This window comes from Dendropsophus ebraccatus, chromosome 1 (assembly GCF_027789765.1).
Source record: "Dendropsophus ebraccatus isolate aDenEbr1 chromosome 1, aDenEbr1.pat, whole genome shotgun sequence".
Classification (NCBI taxonomy): Eukaryota; Metazoa; Chordata; class Amphibia; order Anura; family Hylidae; genus Dendropsophus; species Dendropsophus ebraccatus.
In genome coordinates this window covers 161,751,236-161,778,929 of record NC_091454.1, presented here as the reverse complement: position 1 = coordinate 161,778,929, position 27,694 = coordinate 161,751,236, and the positions used below count along the sequence as shown (strand labels likewise).

General features: G+C 38.9%; 1 protein-coding gene across 5 annotated transcripts in view; it reads right to left on the bottom strand.

Annotated features, from left to right (window-relative positions):
• Positions 1 to 1,452: 1,452 nt before the first annotated feature.
• The window catches only part of SEMA6D (semaphorin 6D), a 73,075-nt gene continuing 46,833 nt past the window's right edge, over positions 1,453 to 27,694 (bottom strand). For 2 of the 5 annotated variants that reach the window (XM_069983003.1, XM_069982994.1), the window contains exons 4-19: positions 26,658 to 26,718; positions 26,493 to 26,555; positions 26,301 to 26,402; positions 25,276 to 25,366; positions 23,828 to 23,947; positions 23,254 to 23,342; positions 21,545 to 21,762; positions 21,293 to 21,424; positions 21,007 to 21,162; positions 20,178 to 20,351; positions 18,354 to 18,494; positions 18,193 to 18,270; positions 17,675 to 17,733; positions 17,270 to 17,326; positions 15,335 to 15,502; positions 1,453 to 8,031 (exon numbers count right to left, since the gene is read on the bottom strand). In XM_069983003.1, the coding sequence (XP_069839104.1) occupies positions 6,707 to 8,031; positions 15,335 to 15,502; positions 17,270 to 17,326; positions 17,675 to 17,733; positions 18,193 to 18,270; positions 18,354 to 18,494; positions 20,178 to 20,351; positions 21,007 to 21,162; positions 21,293 to 21,424; positions 21,545 to 21,762; positions 23,254 to 23,342; positions 23,828 to 23,947; positions 25,276 to 25,366; positions 26,301 to 26,402; positions 26,493 to 26,555; positions 26,658 to 26,718 (3,034 nt within the window). In that variant the 3' untranslated portion in view covers positions 1,453 to 6,706. The remainder of the gene's footprint in view (positions 8,032 to 15,334; positions 15,503 to 17,269; positions 17,327 to 17,674; positions 17,734 to 18,192; positions 18,271 to 18,353; positions 18,495 to 20,177; positions 20,352 to 21,006; positions 21,163 to 21,292; positions 21,425 to 21,544; positions 21,763 to 23,253; positions 23,343 to 23,827; positions 23,948 to 25,275; positions 25,367 to 26,300; positions 26,403 to 26,492; positions 26,556 to 26,657; positions 26,719 to 27,694) is intronic. The other 3 variants (XM_069983021.1, XM_069983012.1, XM_069983031.1) reach the window with 3 other exon arrangements.

The window sequence follows — 27,694 nt, the reverse complement described above, 5'->3', positions numbered from 1 at the left end:
AATGATTATTATTATGGTTGCTCAGAAATAAGCGAATCGTAATGGTAATTGTTGAGTATGAAGGTAAATGTGCCTTTAATGGGAGTGTATCCAGGCGTAGTGCCTCGGGCAGTGTGAGCTGTGAATACAGCCCTGGTGTTATCATTAAAATTGTATACATTGTAGACATTTATAGTAAATGCGTGACATGACTCATTTACTGTGTGCCAATTAGTAATATGATGGTTGGATGGTTTCGTGTAATGATGTTCTTTTGCACCATAGAATGTTATTGTGTTTGTTATCTATCAATTTAATCATCTGCGGTTTGTTTTTGATCACAAACCGCCTACTACTACTACTACCACCATTATACGGCTTCCCGTGGCAGCTGTATAAGTCAATGGTAATACCTGTTTGGATTTTTGTACTCTCATGGCTTTCAGAAGTGAAAAACATATGACTGACTTGAAGGGCCACCACTGGTGTGAGAGCTATTTGCATATCCTTTCTTCCCAGAACTCCCAGAGGAGCAGGAATGACCTTTAAGTCTCCACATGTCTTTATAGCGGACTCTTCTTAAGGAGAAATAGTTTTCCTTTCACCCAGGTCAATAGGCCTCTTCCTAGCCAGCCAACACCCTGTTCTGCATTAAGAGTGGCAACAACCCCGAAACAACTGTTTGTAGTCTTTTATTTTGGAGAGATTGTTTGGCTCGGCATACACCCCCAGTCAGTGTTTAAGACTCCTAGATGGAGTGATACACTGACTTGAAGGACCAGCACCTAGTCTAAAGCCCCCATTACAAAAGGTGACGTGGAGAGCAAGCGAGCGCCGACCTGTCATGTCAGCACTCACTTGCTCCTTGCTCCCTTGCCCGCGCTATTACATGCGCTGACAACGAATGAGGAGCGGTTAAGAGAAGGGAGGGGGGGGGGTCTTCCTGGGCGATTGTCAGATCATCTGGGCAGCACATAGGAGACAGCGGCAGTCTGCTGCTGCCGATCCTATTACCTGGAATGACGGCAGCGGATCGTTGGTGTTTCAGCCTGCTGAAAGATACTGATCAGCCTACTTGTGCATGTTGGCTAATCGTTGTCTTCTATTATACAAAACAATTATTGTCTGTAACCACCGATATCGGCCAAATGTCACGATAATCACTTAGTGTAATAGGGCCTTAAGAGTGCTATTTGAATATCTTTTCTCCCCAAACATATGTCTGAAATCCTGGAATCAGAAACTAACCCAGTATCAGAATCTATTCCAGCTAGATATGAAAGACTACAATGTCTCTAATATTCCCAACCTTGACCATACTGCCCCCTCTTTCAGTAACACTCCTGTACATGATCCTATATGCCATGGGTCTAGTGATCACCTTACTTTTATGTACAGCACATCCTTCTTCTCTTCTACATCCAGAGATTATAAAACATCATTAGAGCCCATTATTTATTTTTTTTTTTCACTTAAGTATTTTATTTTAACTTTACATGCGGTGTTAAAAACCCAAAAGTACAGAATTATTTACACATTCACAATACAACTTTACAAGATATCTACACGTTAAAGTACTCTACAGAACAGGATAGAGCAACTTATTTCAAAGGTTACTTTTATATGCTGGACGAATATAAAAAAAGATACAATCTGCTTTTACCTTTTGCACAAATGGATAAAGCACTTTTTAATTAATTTCTTTTTAGCCTAGATTGAATGTTAGAAACATCAACATAAATACTGATCTCACATTACGATCTACAAGGCAGTACAATGTTATCCAGGTTAACAGTTTGTGGTTTGGCTTATTCAGTCTCTAGTGCTCACACCACAATCTTACACATGAAAACACATCAGCATTTTCACTTTTAAAAAAATATGTGTGACAACGTTGACATAGATTGCATAACTGGTATTAATTAAATTAAAATATTGCCCCAAATCTAAAAATTAGAGTTCTCAGCTTTGGCCACGAGAAACACAGTTTAACATATGCTTTGTTTTAATAGATACATTTTATAGAACAAAATAGTGAGAATGTGAATTTTTTTTCCCTTCTGTTTAAAAAATAAAGTCTTGTTAGATATGATTTAGTTGTAGGAATCTTTGTGTAACGCTAAAACGGATGCAACCTCTGAACAGTCTGTGTATGCCCAATAAACATTAGGTTTAAGTGCATCTTTAGGTATAATAAAAAGACATCTGCGCTGAATGTCAGTCACAGAGAGGTACTGGTAAGAGTTGCATTAGCTGAGTTGTACTTTTCTCCACTGGGTTTGATCCCTTATTGTTTTGTTCTAGTAAGGAATATAGTTGCAAATGGTGTCCTATATTGAGGTCAATAGGGCTTTTCCCAAATGTTTCTGACACTCAGAAAATATAGTGTGCTATACAGAAGACACTTGACGTACTATCATAAATTGTATTTTCATGAATAAGGCACAAAATGCACAGATTCAGATACCCTCACATATATTTACAGCACATTGTCATTACCGGCATGACCCATAAAACCACTCACGCATGAAATACACATACTGTCATTGCACTACTCTTCAACTTTCTATTTTATTTTGGGCAGTGGTGGCCATAATCTATGATGTAACCTAGTCACAGCATTAGTCCAATCACACCTCAGACGGCTGCTGCTGTGTTAAGCCTCTAGGCTATATTGCTGTAGTTGCACTCGTGCTTGCATTAAGGACTAAGACATCTATTAAGTGTATGGCATATAGTGCCTCTTAATTGCTAAAGGCATTACATCAATTCCTTGAAATCACTAGCCAATATAATCGCTGTTTCTTCTAAAAAAAAAAAAAACTATTATATGTGGCTTTAAAGTGATATTAACACCCCCCTTGGTATACATATGGTTCTCCGCACCATCCACAAGCCTTAGATGCTACACATTTGATATATACCTGTATAAAAATTTTTTTCCTTCTTTATGCTCTAAAGTCAACTCATTTCATTAGTGGATATTGTCACCTAGGTGGGGCTTAATGGCAGATGGGCCTCCTCTCTACAGCCAGGAGATGGGGCCTAACTGCCATGAAGCCCCACCTAGATGACACTGTCCACCAGTGAAATGAAGCAAAGGTAAGGGGAGTGACAGTATCACTTTAGGAGCAATGTCTGGACTTGGGATTATTAGTGCTGAACTACTTCCATTTTGGAAGTATAACTCAACGCATAGAAACTAAATTGCATCATGTCAAGTTTTGAGGCCAATACTGATTTATTTCTTGAGTTGCCTATCTTTGTATGACATGTGCCATGCATATACACTGGCAGAATAAGTAGTTAAGAGTTAAAGATGTTTTGGGGTTGCAGCCAATGAGGAGCAGCCATTTTTACTAGTAGGCGGTGTCTAAGGTCATACTTTTTCAGCAGGGTGTTTAGGGGGCCGTATGTGACAAGATGGTTGTTTGGTAACATTCTGGGTCTAGGGTAACATCAGGCTGCTTTAGCTCAGCACTACCCAAGTGTTTTGCCACCACATATAGTAGATCTTTAGGAAGAAAATTAAAATTACTAAAAGCCCTTACAAGGACTATCCAACCTGAAATGAAATATGCTATTTAAGAGCTTCAAACAACATTCACAGACATACATATAAGAGGTTGACAGGGATTCATTAGTGAAACATAGATGTGAAATAAGGCTGTGGTTGGGTGGGGGCACTTTATATTTAGCTATTTTTTTCCCTACCTCAGTTTACTAACAAAGACCCTCTGCTAAACAACAAGAATATACAATGTAAACTTTTGCATAGATATTTATAACTGTTACCAGTTGCTGTCTCGTAAGGGTGGAATTGACATATACGTTTTGCGGTCGCTGAAATTTCTGCCACTTGCACAGACAGAAAACACTGCTAGAAGAGTACAGACCACATTTTTATTGTGTGTGAACCCTTGATGGCTGGTAACATATATACATACGCAAACATTTTCTCCTTATAATGAATAGTAGCTCAGCTTATTTCTGAAGAATACAGTGTGAAGCATGGAGACATGTTGGCCTCATTGTACAATTCCTGTGTATGTGTTAATAAAAGTGCATCCTGGTCTTAGCAAATGCAACCCCAATAGAAACTGAAAGGGAATCGGTGTGAACACAACTTTCATGTTATTGACAGATCCGCTGTTATAATGATTGCAAATGTCACATGGACTAAAAATACAACAAGTTTTATTTAGAAGCCTATGTCTTTCTGTTGTTTCTCTTATACTCTCCTCAATGTCCTTCATTCTGTGTCCAGCTTCCATAAGCAAGGCTCAAGGTAACACATCTCTTTTTACATATAAGGTGCCCTAGCATATATACCCTACATCAATGTATACCGTTGTATATAGTCATGTTAGGGTATGTTCACACTGAGTAAAACAGGCGGATAGTGGAGGCACATGAGGCTTCTCATTGACACACTAGCAGGAAGGATTCTGCAGCGGGTGTTCCACCACGGAATTTCGCCTGTTTTACTCAGTGTGAACATATCCTTAGGAGGCCTGCAGTTTTTTTTCCCATGAAAACTTTATTCCTTTGCTAGTATACAAGCCATTGTGATCTTCTTTTCAACACTTTTTATCTGTTCAAACATATTCTTTTAAAGGCTATGAACACTTTTGCACATTTCTTGCAAAATTAAGCAACTTTTAAAATATTTGTCATTAAAAATGTACTATCTTTGGGTGTGTGTAACGCATTCACATAGCTGGAAATCTAGCAAAGTCTGACATAGATCGACACATACTGCCCCTGGCTTTGTCATCCCTCTCTGTTCTTCCCTCCCTTCTCCCCCCCTTTACCAGGAAGGGGGAGAAGGTTGTGCACAGCCAACCTACAGTCCCCATACACTCTAGACGTCTGAACCCACCTCTTATGGTGGATTTGGCTGTCAATCTAAAGTTTATGGGGTTAACCCGAACACCGACAGATGATGTTGATGGGAATAGGGGTTGGGCCTAAAGGAAAAATCAAAGCCAGCCCCTTTGTTCAAAGAGATAAGCTGCAGTGAGCATAGAGAATAGAGGAACACTCGACTGTGCCAAATGTTCCTGTGTATGGGGAAGATGGCGGAGGACTGGAGACATAGCTAACAGCCGGATGATCATTTGTCTGTTCGTTATTGAAGGTGTATAGGGATCTTAACAGAGTGTGAAGAAGGAGAAGAGTTTTTAGGGAGGGCAAATTATTGGAGAGGGGAAGGAGGTAGAAATTAAGGAGGAGTGCAAATCACATAGGCAGACCACAGGAAAAGAAGAATTAAGGCCTGATCTGTGGGGTATGCTAGTGCTGATCTATTGGATGGCTTGATAATTGAGTGGCCAGGGTGGCATGATCATCACTTGTGATGTAGTGCAGCCCTTTCCCTTAACCAGTTACTTATTACACAGGGAGATGTGCGGTAGATAGACGACTATTGTTAAAAAACAGCGATCAGGCAACGACCCAGCATTTGATTCTTGTATGCTGGTTGCTGTCTCTATTACACAAGGAGATATCTGCTTGATTTGGCAGATAATCTTTCCATGTAACAAAGCCTTTCCACTCCCCAGCATTAGTGTTGTCACAAAGGGGAAATCAGTATAGTAATGTAGTTGTGTTAATACATCAGAGATAGTAATGGCAGCAACACAGAGGGTGCAAAACTCACTTCCTGCATGTATTGCTGTGAGGACCAACTGATGTGAAAAGCCTAAAACTAGGAGCAGGTTGCAAACTGCTTATCAAAAGAATGAAAAAATGAAACTTTGCAGACTAAAACTTTGTAGCAATTTTTTTCTTTACTAATCACTAACATATGTAAAAAAAAATTTTTTTCCCATGTCAAAGGTGTCAATAGCCTTTAATTCACAGTGGCCAGGGTTCACTAAGGACCAACAAGCAAAAACACAGAATCTCCCCATGACATCCAGTGAATTGTACAATATTGTGTAAATAGCAGCATAACAGTTCTAAGAAATCTTTACATTCTTGCACGAGGTACCATGTTCAGCCAAGTTAATTATCTGGAAGGCAATGAGGGGCAGACAACCATTGCCCTCAGTTGCACTACCAGTAGAATACTAGTGGAAGGAAAGTAACTGCTTGTTCCGACATGCTCAATGTAAACAGTTCTATAGTATTGAAATTTCTTTGAGAATCTTAACGTGCATGTGTGTTTGTGTGTATGGAACATTTACGCACACATACGAAACACACACACGCCCAAATCATTCGTGACATACATTGTGATGCCACTGAGGACTAAGGATATGTTTAGGCTTGAGACAACATATGTTAAATGACCTAAAATGCAAACTTTTACTAACTGGGACACATTTTGTGATTCTTGTGCAAGAGGCAAGGTGAATGCATACATATTAATATGTTCACATTTAATGGGATGGCTACACACAGCGGCAGTTTAAAATGAAATCCCGTTTTTCAAGTATAGTTTTAAAACTTGGTACTGTATCAGTAACGGAAGTAGCTCCCATTGTGCTACATGTCCACATTTCTCCAAACAAAAGAAGCAAAATGACCAGCACTTTCCTTTGTTTTGTTCCAACCAAGCTTGTTCTGAAGTTCCTGTGTTTGGCACAACTCGACGTTGCCAAACTAAAGACAGCTTCTTTGGCCACTTAGGGACTGATTCGGCAAGCATGTCTCTGCCTAATAGGTCCTTTTATAACACCATGCCTTATCACCGTATACATTTTAATTGAGATGACAGGTCTCAGTAGCTATATTTATTTAGCTGTCTAACTGATGTATTTTGCTGAGAAAATGAGGGTTTTGGTGGCACATCAGGTTTTATAGATGGTGTCCTCTTTATTCCCATACGAGGGAGAGTTCCGTGTCCCGTATAACTGCTTTGCCGTGACAAAGAAGTCTGTTGATGAACCATAACAGGTGTTCCTTGCATGTAGTCCATCCTTGGGTTAGGACTTGGAGGCATATAACCACCTCTATTAACACTGGACTGTCTGGAAATCAAAACACCATTTGGTGAGTTCATAGTTTTAGGCATTGCTGATATTGAATGCCTCTGTGAGGAGTTTTTATGATAACTTCTTTGTGATTCTAGAGATGGAATTTGCCCATTTGGGGTGGAAGGCACATCCACTCGTTTCGTTGGGCTGTTTCTTGGAAGAGTTGAGGAGGGAGAATATAAGGATGCCTCCCTATTTGGAACTTTAGGTGGTATTTCAGACATGTTCCCCATTGTATCAAGCATTAACGTTTGATGTGGAGGCTGATGGGAATTTTGATGAGCCACTTGAATATCTGCCATCATTGCTTTGGGATTTCCTTGGGATTCGTTAAGGTGTTTTAAGAAATCATTCAGTGTGTTTCTTGAATCCACAGAGCGTCGATCCCGTTTACTAGACTGTTTTACCAAAGAATGCTCAATGTTGTGGAGTTTTTTATCCGACTTGTGTGCATTTGAATTAGAAAATGATGTATTATAATCGTGAGTGGCATTTGGAAGAACAACTGCACTTGGGATTTGTCCATGAGCTAAAGGTGAGTGGGGAGGAGGACTGGAAGGAAAGAACTGTGGGCTTTTTAGAGGAGCTTCTTTTCGTGAAATGTTTAAGTTATTTTGTGCTTTTTCCCACTGGTTTTTGATGGGTTGTAAGCTCTTTTGCTGAAGCACTGGGGTAGATTCAGGAGTTGGAAGTGCAGCTAGTTCTGGTGGTTGTCCTTGACTGTCCATCATAATGGACTTTGTGTCGCCATTGGGTGGCAAATCCTTCCTACTAGTCAATATATTGGTGTAATGTTTAGGTGAATCAATGCTTTGCTGATATTCCTTGACCGGGCTGTCAAACAACCCATTTAGTTTGGCAAAACTTCCACTTGAGTCTGTACAGGACTGTGCAGACTCGGCATCTTTGTGCATCTTTCTGGATTTCCGTGCAAACATTTCCCGGTAACAGTAGACAACCACTCCTGCAATGAACGCTCCAAGAACAAACGCGGCGAGGACACAAGTGATCAAAACATTCATATGGACCATTTGGTTAGATTCTCCCGACTGTACTTCCCATCTTACACCTGTTAAAATAAATAGATGCCAAGTTTTAGGAAATATCTGTGCAATTTAGAACAACTCAACAGTCTCCAAAGTGGAGGCAGCTCATTAAATGTGTTTATCCTAATCATATCATTTGCATTCTGTTCTCATCCTCCTTACTATCAGTCCCGGTGTCAATCAGGATGGAAAACTAGTCGGAAAGGGTAAATGATGAAGCTAAGCAAGACATTGAGTGACAGCTACAGCAGACTTAGGGGCAATTGTTGTTTGTGGTTGATGTACCGTGTACAATGTTAGGTAACCGGCTGTTCACTGGGAAACCGAGAATGTTCAGTGTGATTTAGGTTACCAGAGACGTTTTATGCACATAATACGAAATATGTTGTAAACTATCAAATCCTTCCAGAGTCTTGTAAAGGGCATTACAAATCTGCTGTAAAAAAATGGATCTACGGTAAATGTATCATGGTCTGTCTCTAGGGCTAATATGAGCCCTAGTCTTGATGTGATTTGTACCAGTCTCTTGTGTGAGTGAACCTGTGCTTTTAGCTACGTTTACTTATGCTAATGAGATTTTAGCTGCTGTGATATGATTACACAGAGTCAAGGCTGAAAAAGCAATGCACAAGCACTTAATAAGGCTGATGGAAAGTCAAGCAGAAAATCAGAAGGAAACAGGAAGGTAATTACTAGTGGACACACACACTCAGGTTTTGACTGCGGTACAGAAATTCAACAATGCACAAAATTACGATACAAAAAATGTTCTCATTTACGCTACCCCATGTGACCAGTTTTATATAGCCTAATATTTTAAGAACAATCAAAAAACACCAACAAGGTGTATACTGGTGACAATACATTTTTATAGACTTAGTTTTATAGATTTTTTTATATATACATATATATAATTCCATGCCCTTTTTGGACTGTATGTAATGATGTAATGCTAGCTATTCAAGTGTCTGGTCATTTACAGTAAAATTGCTGCATTAGGTTATGTTTCCACTTTGTATGACACCGGCGTCGCCGCTAGGGATCCCGGCCGGAGTGTATACCATGTGTATACACTCTGGACAGGATTCCTTCAGATGCAGCACTACGTAAGTTCCGTAGTAACTCACGTAGTGGAAACATGGCCTAACTTAGTATCCAAGGCTGCATTAATGTTTTTGTGTATAAAGAAAAGTTGCACAAAAACTGGAATATTTTAAATTGTTGTTTGTAACTTTTTTCCCAATATGGAAACAAGTCCTCTGTGTGTCACCATTCTATCCCAGTGGGAACCTAACCTAATTGTATTTAACCATTGGAGTTTATATTTCTAGTTTTGGAGTATTCAGACCCACACTGACTGCTAGATAGAGCCAGGACATGCAGGTGGGCAAGTACTTCACGCTGTGGCTAGCTACACTACCCATCTCGTTGCAGAAGACAAATGTGATGCTCCTGGCCATTGGTTCTGAATGGAATTGTGCTGAAGTTCCCCTACACAGAGCTTGACCAGATACAATTACGCAAGGGCTGATTCAGTACTGCAGCTTTTCATTCTCTTAGGGCCCTATTACACAAAGCGATAATCGTCTGAATCGTCCCAATTCAGGCCAATTATCGCTTCGTGTAATAGAGACAACGATCAGCTGAAGAAACAATCATTAGCTGACCATTTCTTTAGGCCCAGACTTAAAATCATCGGCCGTCGACCACTCATCGCCACATATAATAGCAATGCGTGGCCACCGGCTGCACTGCACAAAGCAATGTATTAACTGTTTGGGCAAGGGCTGCATGGACATTGCTAATGATGTTTGCGCAGCCGTTGCTAAACGATTACCGTGCCATGTAATAGGCCCGGTAAACGAGTGCCGATCTAGCAGATCGATGCTTGTTTACAATATTTATCGGGCCTTAGTTGGCCCATGAAATAGTACTCTTAGACAATGGGAGATCTTGGTGTTGGAGCCCCACAGATCATAAAGTCATTGCATACCCTAGTGATATGCTATGAATTTATGAGACTGGAATACATCTTTAAGATTCCTCTACTTATACAGATACTTATAGAAAATATGGAGTGGGCTGAATTACAAAGCATGGTTTTATCTATAGTGTCCTGCATTATTTATAAATTGTGCTGTCTGACAAATCTAAGCAAGTCATGAGTTAACAGCATGTGCCCTGGAGATAATTGTTCAGGCCTACCAGTAATTTGTATACATGCTATGAAAATACACCACACTTATGGGAATAGGAGGAATCTACCCCAGCATCCCTTGGGTACCTGAAGCAACCTTCCGCTAATTGTGCTCTGTGCATGAAGCCCCATCCTAGTGCGTCATAGCTGTGAGCTCGTACATCTATAAAGGATGGCACGCAGAGGCGATGTTCACCGTACGTGTGGGTGGTCTACCTACTCACAGCTTAATATTAGTAGTGATATATAAGGGACACTGCTGATATTGCATTATACACTTGCAAATTTCTTTTTTTTATTCATTTCTGTAATGCCAGCATATTCTGCAGTATTGGCATCACTTCTAATGTAACAAGTCAGTAAGCAATTCAGACATTTTAAATTTAACTGCAGTTAACCTCACACTCCTTGTCACATTCACAGGAAGCTGAGATATGGGGGCTGTTTGGTGATGTCTGTAAACTACTGTAACTTTCTGTTTAACTGTGATATGGAAGGAAAAAATATAAACACTGATTTTTTTCTCTCTAACAAATCACTGTAGGAAATATCTATTTGAACTAGAAAAAGTCAGTATTCTTCACGTGGGACAGAAAGTCACTACTGATGTCATTATTCTGGGGCAATAAAGCCACTAAACAATATTATCCCCCTTTCCAATGACACCAGCTCTCCATATTTTAAAGCTGTATTAAAAGACCTAAAGCAGGGCGGGAAGGGGGGTGATATATGATGGATATATTATGTTGTGCCATTTTCTATCTAAACATTTTTAGGACCCCTACTGTAATTAGATTATTCTTCTTAGTGCTACTCGTCGGCTGAAATATCAGTATCCATGGTTACATGTGCAATAGATGTCAGAACTTAACATTAAGGGCCTTACGTATCAGTTTCTTTGCAGTATAAAATGGCGAGAGCGTGGTAAAAGCAATAGTGCTAGGTCATGCAAGTTATTTTTTATTCTGAAACTGCTATTTTTTAAGGAGTAAACCTTATATTAGACAGCAAATCTAATTCAGTGCACCTGCTGTTCACACTTTTACTAGTAGTCTTACCACTAACTCCATATACTACAGGTACAAACAACTACAATACATTACGGAATAGTTACTTTATCCTTTACTGATGTACAATAAATGGTCTTTATTTTATTTACCTGGTTTTAACAAAAGTAGTTTCCCTTTAAAAATGGGTATTCTGAGTTTTATTATTATTTGTCATACTGAAGCCAACCATTGGTTTCTGCTTTGAAACTGACAAAGATATTGACAAAGATATCTGCTTTGATATTACATGAATCCTGCTTTTTCCCTAGTATCTTTGTATGGCATCAGGAGCACTGATAATAACTAAGTCTAAAGAGGTATATAGAGATAATTTTGACAGGCGGACTATGCCTAGGTATATTTACTGCTATTCTTAGAGAATGTTCAGTTTACTGTGGGTCATTGATCAAAGAGCCAGAGATATAGCTTTGTAACCTGTTCTAGGATTAAATATTTACACACATCGTTTTTCATACTAGTAAAAATAGGTTTTTATGTGCAAGTACCCTCACTTTTTTTCTGGGTATTTGTTATTTTTAACTCTGTGTTACAAATATTGTAAACTAGTTTATTTCATGGTTTGCTATAGAGTGAGTTCAAGATTGGTCACTCCGAAAGACTGATACTTATTATAAGAAGCATGAGGTTCTAATTATTGCAAATTAAATATAGTAATCAAAAGCTGCACGTTTGGGTATGAATTAACCTGAGCGTGCCCGAGGTTCGCTCATCTCTATTAAGGACACTATGGACAAGATTTATCAAACATGGTGTAAAGGGAAACTGGCCCAGTTGCCCCAAGCAACCAATCAGATTCCACCTTACATTCCTCACAGACTCTTTGGAAAATAAAAAGTGGAATCTGATTGGTTGCTAGGGGCAACTGAGCCAGTTTCACTTTACATCATGTTTGATAAATCTTCCCCATAGATTTTTCATGTGGTTAATACACAACATTGCTCTGTTTCTCATACAGATAAGAAATTTATACATGGTGCAGGTCTAGGTGCCCTAAACCTGCCAGTCTGCTGACTGTACATTTCCTTGCAGGAGTTATTAGTCGTTTGCCAATATGGTCATCGATGTAAGGCATGGAAAGGCTGGGGCTGCCCAAGTGGGATCTACACTTACAGGGCTATGAAAATTATAAGATCTAATAGGGCGTGTTATTTTCGAGACAACCCCTTTAAGAAATTTCATAAAATGGTGTTATCCTAACATCAAAAGTTGTCCCCATTCATATGATAGGGTATAACTAGCTGATTGGTGGAGGTCCATGCCACTTAATTCAGGGGTCATCTGACCTCCATTTTCAGTTCAGCTAGTCCTATAGATTGAGGATAACTTTTGATATTGGGAAGTACCAATAAAAAAGGAACAATGTTTATTTACAGTTCTGTATATTCATAATTCCTAAAAATATATCATTTCAAGTTCTGGCACTTGTGATCTAGCCTAGAAAGAAAACATTTAGATTAGTACCCATTCATTTATATAACAATCAGTAAGTTAAGTTGGCAACCACAGACATACGAGAAGCAAAGTTCTTCATACATAGGAAACACTACAGTAAAAGTTAAATACGGTTGGTTAAAACGAAGCCATCTGCTCTCACTTGAGCTACGTACTTCATTCTGCCAGAATAAATTTCAACTAAGAATTAATGAATGTTACATTTCTAAAAAAACTAGATTTTGTTAGTGGGAAGGCCTTTGAACATTTAGCAAGAAATGCTCCGGGTTATCGGTTTTATTGGCAGTGTGCAAAGCAAATAGGAAACTTGAACAATAAATGAAAGAAAGAAAATGGAAAAGAGGAAAAGAAATTCAGAACTTATTGTAAACTGAAAAGTCGCAAACAAAGCAGAAGTTGGTACTGATCCATGCAAAAAACAACCATTCACTCAGAATAGTGGCATAACTAATATGCAGCCAAAGAAGGAAGCAATGAGATGCTTTTTATGTTAGGATTTTGTGTGGATAATGCTTTTTATTACATGGGTAGATTTTGTGTACATCATACAGTATAAGGCTATGTTCACCATCGGCAACAACGGCTGTACTTTGTGCGGAGGGGAACATAGCCTATTGTTCTATGGGATCCCGGCCAGAGCGTATACACATCGTATACGCTCCGGACGGGATCCTGTGCGGCGCCGCAAAGAACTGACATGTCAGTTTTCTGCGGCCGCAATTCAGTGAATTGCGGCCGTAGTAAACCCTGTCAGTTCACACAATGAAGCGAGCAGCTCCGGCCGCTTGCTTCATTGTGTCCTATGGAGAGTTCTCAGGCGGGCGTGCCGGCCGGCCGGGATGATCTGTGCAGAGACCAGCCGTTCCGGCTTGGGTCACGGAGAATCCGGTTGTTCACGTTGTGTGAACATAGCCTAAACATATTAAAGGGGATAACCAGAGAGCAGGGAAGGTCCTAAGTTTTCGGCTCTCTGGCCACTCCACTCCAGACCCCCCCCCCTCCCCGCTCGTCCATGCAAGTAACTTCTGCAGACGAGGGGGAAGGGGAACATGTTGCGGGGCTGCTGGTACTGCATAGGGTGATGGATGTTGCATTGATATCAGTAACATCAGGCAGGTATTGGTCACTGCCCGCATCTTGCTCCCTCCTCCCATCTCTTCTGGGGAAGTTACATGCATAGATGGATGGGGGAGGGAAGGTGCCATAGAGCACCTCCAGATATCCCCTTTAAGGCTATGTTGTCACTGGGTAAAAAATAGGGCCATTTATATTGGATGGCTGGGATTTAATGTAAAATAACAGCCATTATTACTGCATGTCCAATAAAAGCGGCCCTCAATTTTTACCTAGTGGTAACAAAGCCTAAGGGTTAGCAAACAACCTGCCATGTCTCCTGGTCAGAGGCCCATTTCATAGCTTTAATTACCAAACTAAGGTGTCAGCCACACTCCTAAATAAATGCTTATTTTAAGTGCACTAATGGTCCTCTGGGATTGAGACGCCCCCCACCTTCCCCTTTACAGAGGGTCTGCAGCTCAGGAGGGTAAGATATCCACAGTGAGTCTTTGGTTTATATACATATCATTTATAAAGAAGTTCTAATGCCCATTCCAACCAATCTAAGCTTGGCTTTTAAGTGACTCTGTACACAAAATCCTTCGGATAGCTGCTTTTAATGCAAGATCTGTCCTGGGGTCCTTCTGTGCCAGGAGGGTGTGCCAGCCTAATAAATACACAATCTAAGCCCAAGCCGTAGGGCACGGGGCTGCCAGTTTAAAAGTTGTTTTTAGGACAATAGTTGCATCACCTGCCGAACGGACCCCAGGACAGATCTTGGATTAAAAGCAGCTATCCGAAGGTACAAGTGGTTTTTGGGGGTTCAGATTGTGGGTACAGAGTCGCTTTAATCCATGATTTGGAGAACATAGCTAACTTCTTCTAGAAACAGTGCCACTCCTGTTTTCAGGTTGTGTGGTATCACACCTTGGCTCAATTCACCTCAAGAGAGGTGCTTATTCTGGATGAAAGCAGCTATGTTTTTCAGTATTGACTAACCCCTTTCAATTCCCTGTGTATTTCTAGAAATGACTCGTCTGATTGACTCATAAGGGCAATAAAGAAACTTTTCTTGTGAGACTATGAGAAATAAGGGGCATTGTCTAGGAGTTCTTTTATAGGGGTGATTTAGTCAGGAGAGAAATATGCTATTTATATTGTTGTCTACCTTTGCCAGGACTTGTGTGAAGCACATGGTAAATATTTCAGGGAGGTAAAAAAAATTACAAGATGTACGATGGAAAACTCATACACAAACACGTATGCAAATGCATAATTAATGATGGTAAAATAATAATACTGTTCAATAAATAAATCATTTAGAACAAAATATAAATAATATAAAATAATTTAAGCAAAACAAAAATACACTGCCATTTCTGAGTGGAAACCAGCCAAACCTCCTATTTATAGGAATCACTTAAAGTGTCTTGCTACAGAAACAGAATTTACAGCAAGGCCCCAGTATGTGAATTCATACTCGGATGGGTTAAATAAAATAGGAATGGCAGATTTCCACTCAGTTTATGTTTTTTCCCTTTAAGGCCTTACCATTTGGGACACCTGTTAAAGTATCAATGTAATCTGAGGAGTTTGGGTCATCTTCATAAACAAATTTCCGAGAACCAGTCATTCTGGGTTTCCAGGAACCAATCACTTTAGGAAGAATGACTGGACTACTTGTCATTGTGGTTACAGAGGTGGAAGGTGCTTCAATGTCTGTGGTAGCAAACAGATTTTTATTACATTTTATCCTGATGCACAGCCGTATTACAATGATCACAACAATACATTATGCTCTACAGAGGCAGAACCAGACGCTATATGTAAGGTCTTAAAGGAACACCAAACCTTGAAATGGACTATAAAAATATACAGAATATAATTTTTCTCCTGCCACGGTACATAAATGTGCAGGATTTTTTTTTGCTTGTTCCTAAAACAATCTTGTAGAAATTTTGCAGAGAACACGGATGGAGAATCGCTCAATGGGCAAGAGGTGGAGTGATTTTTGTTTCACTACAAACAGGATAGAAGAGGGCCGCTACAGCTCCATTTGTCTTACAGCCAGACACAGGGCAGTATGGAGGGGGGGGGGGGGGGGGGTATGACTGATCTCCTAGGAAACATAGAGAATATTTATTTTTCTATGTTTCTCATTTTTAATTGTAAGGAGGCAAACAAAAAAAAAAATAGAATAAAAAGAAATGAGGAATTAAGTAAGGATACATTAGTTTTTTTGTACATCTTCTATGTATAGTGGTCCTTTTGGTAACAAAAAGTTATTTCCACCAAAATGGGAAAAAAAAAAAAAAAGCAATGACCTAGTCTGTTGTCTTATAAAATTTACAAAAACCCCCACAAAAATATATCCTTTTAGTGGAAAAAAACTCCCTTCAGATAAGGCCACGTGTCTGTCGTTCAGCACATTTGACATCAAAACTAGACTACAAGGCACAATTGTACCTACTTAATGGCCCCCAAAGGACCAATCATCAAGGTAAAGGCCGTGTGCCTCTCCTCACTGACTTCTTAGAAACAGGAAGTATCCTATTTCTCAAGATTGTCCTTCTTGGCTTTGCTAAGTGGGTGCACAGGAGGAATGGAATTAGGCAAATATTTGGCCTATTGATTGGCACAATGGGAAGCTGCATCCACAATACAATCTAACGAAATGTTGTCAGTCCTAGTAACATATTTACTTGTTCTAAATATTTGGGGGAAAATTAGATTTCATACCTGTACACCTAATATTCTAGACCAGGGTGTGAAACAAGATTCTATTACATTTTATCAATGTTAGTAACAAGGGGCAAAGATGTGACAACATATCTTAAAGAGCAATAGGATGGTTATCGCTTATTTAAGGGGTCAGAATTTTATGAAGACTTTATCAACTTTTAACATGGCTGCACAGATAAGCCACATAAATGTCAACAGAATAGAATGATGCATTTTGGATGGAGTTACCCTCGAAATTGCTATTTTTCATTAAATATTTTGATCCATTAAAGTCATACATAACAGAATAAGACAAACGTTTAAAGCCCAGCGGTAGACAGTAAAGTACATATGCAATCAAATATAGAGATGTTGTATGAAAGATGTGACCATCATCTATAACTAATAGATGAGAAACACGCTTTGACAAATGTATGGGGAGCCATAATGAAAGCTAACTGGCTTTCATGCTGTGGAAATGTCACATACTAATTAAAGACTTTTAATTAAAGATTTGACGCATCAATCAATGATGGGCAATCGGGTAACATGCAGTCACACATAGGTGAATTACTCTGCTTCTTAAAGAAAAAAAAAGAAACAAAAAAGGACAGATATCTATCCTTACAAGTTTGTGAGTGCATGAGGTTGAAGCACAAAAATGAGGCCAACTGCGAAAGGGGTGGGTGGGGAGGTCATAAGAGCAGAAAATGCTGAACCGAAAGATAAAGGCAGTTAATTTTAGATAAAATTAATAAAACTAACCAGATGTTGGATCGCCAAATATTTTGTAATCTGGTGTAGTTGTGGTAGGCATTTTTTCTAAAATTAAAGGAACAAGGTCATCAGTAAAATAAATAAAACCAAACAAAAAGAAAAAAAAGAAAAAAAAGAAGTAAAATCTTAACAAAAAGCAAAAAAAAAGTTGTTTATGATAAAAGCTTCTTTTTCTCTAAGTCCTTCAGCAGTTGCACATAGCCAAAAAAAGTAATATACAAAGAAAAAAAAACATAATTTCACTACTGCTATTAAATGCAAAACAGCTTAGCCCATGAAAAAGAAAAAAAAATAGGTTAAAAAGGTCAAAAGGTGGTATGTGCATTATGGGAGCACTGTATTCTACTACTACAACTAAAAGGCTGTAATGAGGAATCAGCAGTTGGTCCTTACCATGGCAATCGCCGAGCTGTGCCGTGTTACCATGTTCCACATCCTGTTCATATCCGAAGCTGCGTAAGAAGGAGATTTACCGTGAAATCTTAACAGCACAAGATCACTCCACACTTAAATATATAGGAAATACATAATAGCAGCAAACACAAAAACCACAAAATATTGTGTAAACATAGAAAGCCAATTTATGCTTGTTTGTACAGGAGAATTGCTTTGTGATAATTAATAGGAATCTCCAGAGGAGCAATACTTTACCTCCCAACTGGATTCAAAGCAAATATTACAATTCCCGCTAGGATTAATGTTTTCTGTCTCCAAAGTATTACGTTAAAAATACAATATAAAACACACAGCGTAATTTTTATCGCTAAGCACAAATAATTTCCGTCTTCATCTACAGGCATCGTGGTTGAAGGAAGAAACACACAAGCCAAATAAAAACATTTTTTTTTTATAGCTATAGTCTTTTATCTATCACTAATGGTATAGCAGTAAGAGAGTGTAATCACACTTACAACATGCCAGGCCTGACTCTGCCGCAGGTTTCGTGGTTTAGCCAAGCACAGTAGGGATCTCTTGAGCCAATACAAGACCTTTTCGGTAATGAGAAAGCTTTCGTCAAGGGTTTGTTATATAACCGGCAATGATATGCAATTTCAGGGAAACTTTTACATACTTTTTGCACGAGCCATAACGGTCACAACGACTGAGTGGGAGCCGGATAATGCAACTTGAAAAGGCCACAAATAAGGCATGGTGATCTTTGTCCATCTGCAAGGATAAGACTCTTCGGTCCTCATCGCTGTCACCGTAACATCTAAAAGAGATGAAATCATGTGGTTAAAGTATAAATAAGAAATATAAAATAATTAATGAATACTAAGTACAGTCCCTTCTCGGCAGTTGCTGAAACATGCAGCCATCATCTGCTGTGTATGGAGCAGGCTCAGCATGAGGGCCTGCTCCATATGCAGTAACTGCCTAGATGCTGTTTAAAAGCAGGCAATAAGGAGTTAAAATCTTTTTCTTTTTCATTGGTCAGCATTTATCTGCAATAAAAAAAAAGAAGCTTTGGGGTTTCCCACAGTGAAGTCCTCATCTGATCACTATTACTATTTGATGTGCGTTCCGACTGTAGCCATAATAGCTTGAGGTAACCCACGTAACACATTAACTTGGAACTCAAAGCAATTGAGATTTTCAACATTAACTGCATGACATAATTTCTTTCCTCGGTGGATATGGTCAGTAGTCATGCACTTAACACCATTCATACACACCTCATGGAAAGTCTGAACCAGTCACAACTGATTGGTAATTGCTGAGCAAATAAAACGCTTAATGCAAAGTCTAGTCTCGTCTTCTCGTAAAACAGAGAGGCACAAAAACTTTACAGACAGAAAAAAGTTACGTAAAATACACAATGTTAGTTACACACTATAGCCACTATGACGGCTTAAAGTGTAACTCTCATCACGGCCGCTGCCGCACCAGCAGCAGATTCATCTGGAGTCTCCATGAATACCAACATGCAATGAGACCATAATGCACAAGGGCCCCCATTGCATCAAATGGGGTCGTGTGCATTATGGTCTCATTGTACAGGGGGGTCCAAAAGTAGGTTGATAGTATGTGTAATAGGGTTATGAAAGGGGAGATTTATCAAACATGGTGTAAAGTGAAATTGGCTCAGTTGCCCCTAGCAACCATTTAGATTTCAACTTTTATTTCCCAAAGAGTCTGTGCGGAATGAAAGGTGGAATCTGATTGGTTGCTAGGGACAACTGAGACAGTTTCACTTTACACCATGTTTGAAAAATCTCCCCATTCATAATCCTATTACACATACTGCCCACCCACTTTTGGACCAACCTGTATGTTGGTATCCACCGAGACCCAAACTACCAGATGACCAAAGGAACGGTAAGTTGATCCATCATGACAGGTACACTTTACAAAACTCTGTTCTATTGTAGAATGAATGGAGCAATCGATACATTACCTTTTCCTCAGAAATGGTAAGATATGTGGAAGTTATACATGGATCTATACAAACCATTTACAGTAAATGTGCAACTTGCTTTGGTCCAATAACCACACAATACTCTCAAAATGGCACATGGCGATTTCCCAGCATATTGGAAAGTGTCCTTTTGATTCTGACTAACTTAAAGAATACGGTATTGTTTTACCTATAAATATTTGATGCTTTACCGCCGTGGTGAATGCTGCTGAGGAATTCTGTAATGATGCTTGTTTTATATCATTTTAAGCGGTCAAGTCCGTTTTCTCAGTCTACTTATATGAGAACATGGATTATGACATAAACAGTATTATTTCAGGTCTATTACTGTTTTGTAAACCTATACTCTTGTACATTTGGCAGAATTCTTTTCTTGGTCATATCATTAGAGGTAAATGGACTGAAAATGTGCAATTGTGTAGGAGACTAACTTGCATGTGAAATCAATACATTTGTTTTGTACAAGGTAATGCTTACTTTGCACGGTTGTAGGCATCAATTTCTTCCAGTAATACACTGTCATTCAGGGAAAATGGATTAGTCTTAGCCAAGATCTTTAGCACAACGCCAGCTTCAGAACCCACAAATATGACTGTATAATTAAGATAAGGCCCAGCGAGGTGATCCACTGCTACAGCTGTCAATCTATACCTGGAATTAACAAACGGGAATGTTATCAGAACAATAGACATTGTTTCAAATAAAGTAGTAGTGTGTATTATTATTTTGTGTGTGTGTGAATATATAATTTTCTTGCCCTTTATTTTATGGAGGCACTCTCCTTTAGAACTGTTTTTGGATATGTGTAACTATGCATTACATGGTGACTAAACTAAGGCAAGAAGCAGTGGGCACTATCAGTTTGCAAAGTAAATGGGGGTGCAAGGAACCTTCAGGGTATCCACGGGGGTGCTACTCTCAAACAATGAAATCTGCATGTATCCATGTGAGAAAAGAAGAAAATGAGAGTGCACTCACCCAACAGAACTTGTCCTTTGGTTATTTTATGCAATCCATAAAACGCTTAGTGGCTGGAATGCCAGCACCTTCAATGAGCGTACAAAGGTGCCGGCATTCCAGCCACTAAGCGTTTAATAGACTGTATGAAATAACCAAATAAAGGACAAGTTCTATTGGGTGAATGCACTCGCATTTTCTTCTTTTCTCACATGGATATATACATTACATGGTGATCCATCTATAACAGCAGCTCTACAGGTGAAACGTGTGACCGTGTTGCTAAATTTTTCCTACCCTTTAACAATGATTTTCTAGAAGTGCTATGTTATATAAATATGTATATTACCTGACACGGGTTTTTGTGAACCAAGGCTCTTCAACAATAGAAGGGACTGCAGAATCCATCAAAGGATGAGACTTTATAAAGGCCAGGGTTTCATCAGGAAATTCAGTAGAGGACCTGTAACCTTCCCCAGGACCATACCTTGCACAGCAGCCAGGCCTAAAAATCAAGGAAAATGATACATTACCCTAATATCTTAGGTATTTTCACTGGTTGCCTGCAAAGTAAAGCACACCTTTAAGCCCTTTGTTAAATATCTCTGGAGCTAATCTTTTTTTTTCTTAAATACCTTGGTTTGGGTACTTTATCTTCAGGTACAGCTGTCCAAACAGAGTCTGGAGTCTTTTGTTCTTTAAACCTTCCTCTGAATACTTTCTCAATGTCTTCCATAGTAAAAGCGCAAACCGCTGAACCAGGTATGCTGAGAAAGGAGCAGAAAATAAGAAAATCTTTCTTATGCACGTTACACAATAGAAACAATTGTAAAAGCAAGAAGAAAGTGAAGGACTGTTATTTGATGTCAGTCTTTTCTTCTTTTTACCTATTTAGCTGTGTAGTAAACACGCCAACAACACTGGGAACGCCATTGATTTCTATTATGTCTGTTATAGACTGCAGAACATCAAAGTAGAAGAAAGAATCCCCCGGAACAGAGCAGTTGAGTCTTGCCTTCACGAATGAGGTCCAATGTTTTTCAAGGACCCTTTGCGACCCTCCTAGGTCATTTTTGCATATACGTGCTACACGAGAATGTACAGCCTAGAAAACAGAGTGACATGTATAAAGGGTGAGGTACAAGCACACGTCTGAGAGCCGCCATCAGCTTTTCAATGGGGCCACACTAACCACGAACAAAAAAGAATGTATTTCTTTTTAAAAAATTTGTCTTTCTAGTAAGAGAAGACTGTTTATTTCCCATCATTACAAGACATAGGGTTAGACTATACTTTTTATTTTTTTAGAATCTTTCCAATCCACAAAACTCCTTTGCCTTAGAAACTGTTTTATATAGTCCTGCCTTTGCAACCATATTACTGCATCATTTTTACAAAGTCCTCAAATTGTTACTTTGTAATATTAGTATTCCAAGCAACCTCCTGTGCTAGACTGTGGCTTTGGATCTATACCGACTGCCCCTGCCATGTGGTGCCCTATTATTAATAACAAAATCACATGAGTGAACAGGTCACTGAATCCTGACACCATCAGCACACTCCTCTCCTGCTGTCTCATAATCAGTCTGGCCATTGAATGCCCTATCCTTGCCCATAACATATCACACACTTACAAAACAGAACAAGTAAACCTAGCGCAAATAGTGCTCAAAATCAACTTGTATAAAACCTTATATCAAATTGACTCAAAGTTACAAATATATAAAAATTGTGTGACTACCAGCTTGCAGTTAGGTCTTGGGCGCTAGATATAGTATTGCCTTTAGTCAAAGTCTCTTCCATTAAGAAACATTCTACAGAAAAATGTCAAATGACGACAATTGTAGATTCTATATAATTTTCTTTTCCTTGGATCTAGGAAAATTCTGTACAAGTATGCTTTCAGCAAGCTGTAGTTAGTCTGAATTAGTTGCTGAAAGAAAGCAGACAGTATTTAACTGCAGCCTGATGTCCATTTTAATGCACCACTGAGCAAAGCCCATAACATTCGCACAGATTCCCCACCTTTTGCGGAGTCTTTAATTAACCATGCGTAAATGGTTTAATAATTTACAGTGGAATGTCTATAATGTAGCCAAAGTATCATAAACTGCATTTGTGTCATTTAAATATTTAACATTTGGGAGGCACAATGGAACCTCTGTTGAAATATAAACATATTTATGCATTTAATCCTTGCCAAGAAATAAAGTGATTTTCTAATCAGGGTCATGCAGGAATCTGCCAGCCATTTTGGTCTCGGATAAAGCCATGTATTATTTTCTGCACATTTGAAGAACCGATAACACACACCTAGGCTGCATAAGATACATTAGTTTTCTAGGTCATGGAAAGTCCGTCTTTGAAGATTAATTAAAGAAAAGAGTGAAGCAAATATCGTGGTAATAGATTGCAGGAGAAGCAGATGAAAATGCACAGCCCCAAGGCTAATGGATAATTTTATAATAGCAGAGAGATTTATCAAGCGTCGACTTGCTCAAAATGTTATGCCACATTTGTGAACTTGAACTCCTCATCTTTTCTATAGTAGCGCGTTAAACACTAGAACTTGGAAACCCCCCAAATCTGCACTTACCTTGCCTAAATTATTATGCTCCACAGCAATCTCTCGGAAAAAGAAGTAGATGTAGTTGCCGTACTCTATTGCGTGCAGAAAATGTGGCTCTGGAAAGTCAGTAGGACAGGATACGTATATCAGTTATATTGGATAAGATACACAAACCCGACGTGACTGTATAAAGTAAAACGTGAGCCTGCTGAGCTGATATAGGTCTAACGTCATACACATATATATATTTACATACATGAGGGGATTCACGCCTAAATGATCTTACAGTCTTTAATGCTGTCTAATGGAGTGTAAAAAGGCCTCTAAGGATTTATAATACAGTTAAATTTTTTTAAATTGCAGAATCAATCATAAACCATTTTGCAAAAGGGGAAAATATGCATTTGGAGTAAAGACCTTGATGTACCAGCGTGCAAGATTTAGCTCCATCATATAGCTGTGTCAAACCTAAAAGGGTCTAAGGCACTTAATATGCATTCTATTTCTGAGAAATACTATTAAACTGTGTTCCACTTCATTCTCATATCATGTAGATGCCACATCTCTTTGTCACTATGAGTAAGAGCTTGGTTTTAAGTACCTTTTAGCCACTTGGAGTCATATTTAATTGTCCTCAGAGCAAATCCATCCCCCATGCTCCGATAGATTACAGCATCACTGGCTTGGAAGTCGGCCATGGTAGCGGAATATAACTTCCCACCTGAGCGAGAAAGAAGAACGAGTCATTATGATATTGACTATAAACACAAAGTAAACTATAGGTATATTTCTTAGAAATATGGTACGTATGCATTGATGCTATAAGGGTATAAAACACTTTAAGACACCACACAAAACAGCAGCATTAAAAGAAAAGCTAAAGCCGTGCCGAGATTATAATATCTGTCCATGCAGGAGTTGTCCTGTACAAAATATGACTGCACTGTAAAGGTGTCAAAAACGAGAATGTTGGCAATGAAATAGATATAACATCTATGGTAGTAGCATCTCTATTATAACAGCCGAGCTATAATACCTGATGCAAAAATACAGCAACAACAACAATAGCTAAGACTATGGTGTTAAAATACTGGAAGATTTACAAATGTAGGAGAAAAGACTACTTTGATAAAAATATACACTATTTCTGTCTCACTACAGAACCCCTATAGGCTAATGTGCTGATGCAGTTTATCCTTCCGCTGGGGCATTTCCTCAGCGCTGCTAAACATATATAGCATTAGTGGAAAAACCAGGTCATGTTGCAGAGTTTACAAGCCACTCCACAGAGCTTTTAATGTCTTATAAAATTATGGCTACCACTTTATGATCAGTGGGGGGTTATGACCTCTGGGACTAGTCCAAAGAATGAATGAGTGCTGAACCGTGTTCCCTGTACAGTGGAGCTCAAAAGGCATGGCACTGCTGTTCCCTGCACAGTGCGTGGCTGGGGTAACACTTTGCAGTCTAAAGCAATTGGGGGAATGTGGTGCTGTGCCCCTGCTGCAATCCCCTTCGTTCCAGAACCCCACCCCCCCAACCACAAAGTGATGGAATATCCTAGTGATAACCCATTGACTTTACTTGAAATATAGAATATAGGTCCTAAAAGGGGTAGTTCACCAATTTTTTTTTTCTTTCAAATCATCTGGTCCCAGAAAGTGCCAGAGATTTGTAATTTTCTTTATTAAAAATCTCAAGTCTTCCAGTACTTAGCTTCTGTATGTCCTTCCAGTCTGACACAGTGCTCTCTGCTGACACCTCTGTCTGTGACATGAACTTTCTAGAGCAGTAAAAAATCCCCATAGAAAACCTTTCCTGTTCTCTAGACTCAAAAGAAAACTACTTCCTGCAGGACATACAGCAGATGTTTTAATAGAAGTAAACTACAAATCTCTGTCACCTGTTGATTTGAAAGAAAAAAAAACTTTTTGTGAACTACCCCTTTAAACAAAAATGTGCATCTGAATCTTATTTCTTGAAATTATAATGTCATTAGTCCTACAAACTAAAAAAAAAACACAACAACAGCAGCAGCAAATGTTTTACCAGCAAAGAGGGCCACATTGGTTTGTTTGGCATCAAATGGGCATCTGGCCAAGCCGCTTATTTCTTCCCCGTCATATTCCAAAGAGCTTAACTGCAAAAGTACAAGATACATAAATCAGCTGGGCAGGTTCTCTGGGCACTTCAGCCTTATTACATTTGTAAATAATTTTGATAAAATTTATGAATTTATAGACATTGTTGTAGTTATTTAGACTGTCAATGAGGATGAAAAACCAAATGATCATTTACTACAGATAGATTTTACATTTTAAGTGCCAAAGAACTCCCTGCGGCTCTGAGCAGCTAATCATGTGTTTATTTGACTCGTCATGGTTCAAGCAGTAGGTTAATCCACCTACTTACAGCTTTTATCCTCGATAGCAAGTATGACATGTCTATTAAAATATAAATTCTAGTAACTATAATAAATCACAAGATGCTGATTCTCTATCAGTTTTCAGATATTAACAATGACATGTCTGGGCTGTCAGTCATCAAGGTCTTCAAAGTCAAGAAAAACCCTTCCAAACATTTCACTAGTCATCAAAGAGACTTCGTCAGTTCAACTGAGCAGCAAGACCAATTCCTCGGTATTAATACTCAAATAAATGTAACTAGAGTGCAGTCAACAAAATTAAAGGCCTACATACAATTTTGACAAAAATCAATCAAACCCTCCAACTTTGGCGGGTTTGGCCGACTGTTATCGGGCCTCTCAACAGAAGTAGAAGGGTTAGGTTGTCTTACAGTGCCTTAACTCTCCTCTCTCCTTTAAGAACACAAACTTTTGCCAATGTAAAAGCTCATATCTATGGGGTGAACCTGAGAGATAGCTGTTCGGCTGGCAGCTACTAGATGAACGGCGCCCTAATTGATAATTAAACCTGACAACTAAGCCTCCAGTGTCCATGATTATATCAGTCAGATCCAACACATGTTCTATCAATCGCCTGTATGTTACCAGAAGGCAAAAAGATTGAAAGGATTTGCATCAGGGTACGAAGAGAATAAAAGGCCTTTCTTACCCTGTAGTATCTACACATGGGATTGAATGCATTTGTGCCACAGACAAAGACCATCTCGTCATTTCGAGGAACAAAAACCTTGATGTAGTTATGGCATTCATCCTGAATCACGAAAGACATGAAACATTAGAAAATCACAAGCTTCTATCAACGTCATCTTTTGAAGTTTAGCCTTCAAGAGTCCACAAATACCTTGTGCTTGCCTTTCATTGCACAATTCTTTCGGTCTGCTTGACCCGATCTCCATGTCAACTTCTGAAGAAACAAAAATCGTAAAACAAAAAAGACTTTGAATGACATTTTCTTTTAAAAGTCAAGGCGGCTTTTTGATGGCACTTATGGAATACGTTCACTTACTCTGCTCGGCGTTACTTCAGTCTTGTGCATCTCATTTAAATTTACAGCATAAACTTGATCTCTGTGAAAGATAAAGAAAGAAGCTTCTTCAGGAAATGGAGAAGAGTACTGGCCTTCGAGTCATTCATGCATAGCATGACAAATGTATTTTCAAGACCTCTGTCAGACAATAAATGTTCTGCAGCCCTACTGAATTTCTTTGTCTATTGTCAGATTACATTTTTCCTTGTTTAGTAAGGAGTATCGGTTTCATTTGCTTTCTTTTTTTGTGACAAAGCAGCCTAACCTTCTTTCCATGTGCTTCTAAGATTTAGGCTTTGCATGTTTTAGCAGGTTGCTGTTGCACAAACCATCAATCAACAGATTTTTTAATCAGATTTCTTAAGATCAATGTCTCTTCCAAGGTAGGAGTCATCAACCTGCATTTCTGTGTTTAACAGTGATGATCAATCACAAGATTTGCAACACAACCAAAACATATTTCTAAATCCATCAAGCTTGAAATATGTTTTTGCCTTGTGTTTCATAAGTGTGACATACAAAACAGCGAGCAACTGGATAATCACAGAAGGATCTCAAAGTAAGGTGTTAATAGTCGCATGACACGTTTTGTCGGTAACACAATTACATAGCTACGTGCTTCAGTTCTTATTATTCGGTTGTCACTTTATATGCTTGTGTAATTGGTATACTACTGGGAATACTATTATTCTATATGTACTAAGATTAAAATTTTGTTGTAGCGATTTTACCATTATACACAAAATATATATTAGATCCGTATACGTTTTAGTGCCAGTATGATTATATGAGATGAGTGAACCTCAAGCATGCTTGGGTTTGTCTGAACCAGAGCATGCTGCATTCGATTTTTGGTGGTTGAGGAAGTTAGATGAAAAGGCAGGACACCCGAGAGCTGCATCCAACTTCTTCAGCCACCCATAATCAAATACCAAACTGAACTGAACCTGCTTTAGGTTCGCTCATCCTTAATTGTTACTTATGTTTTCCTGACTACTTTTTTTGTGTCTATGACT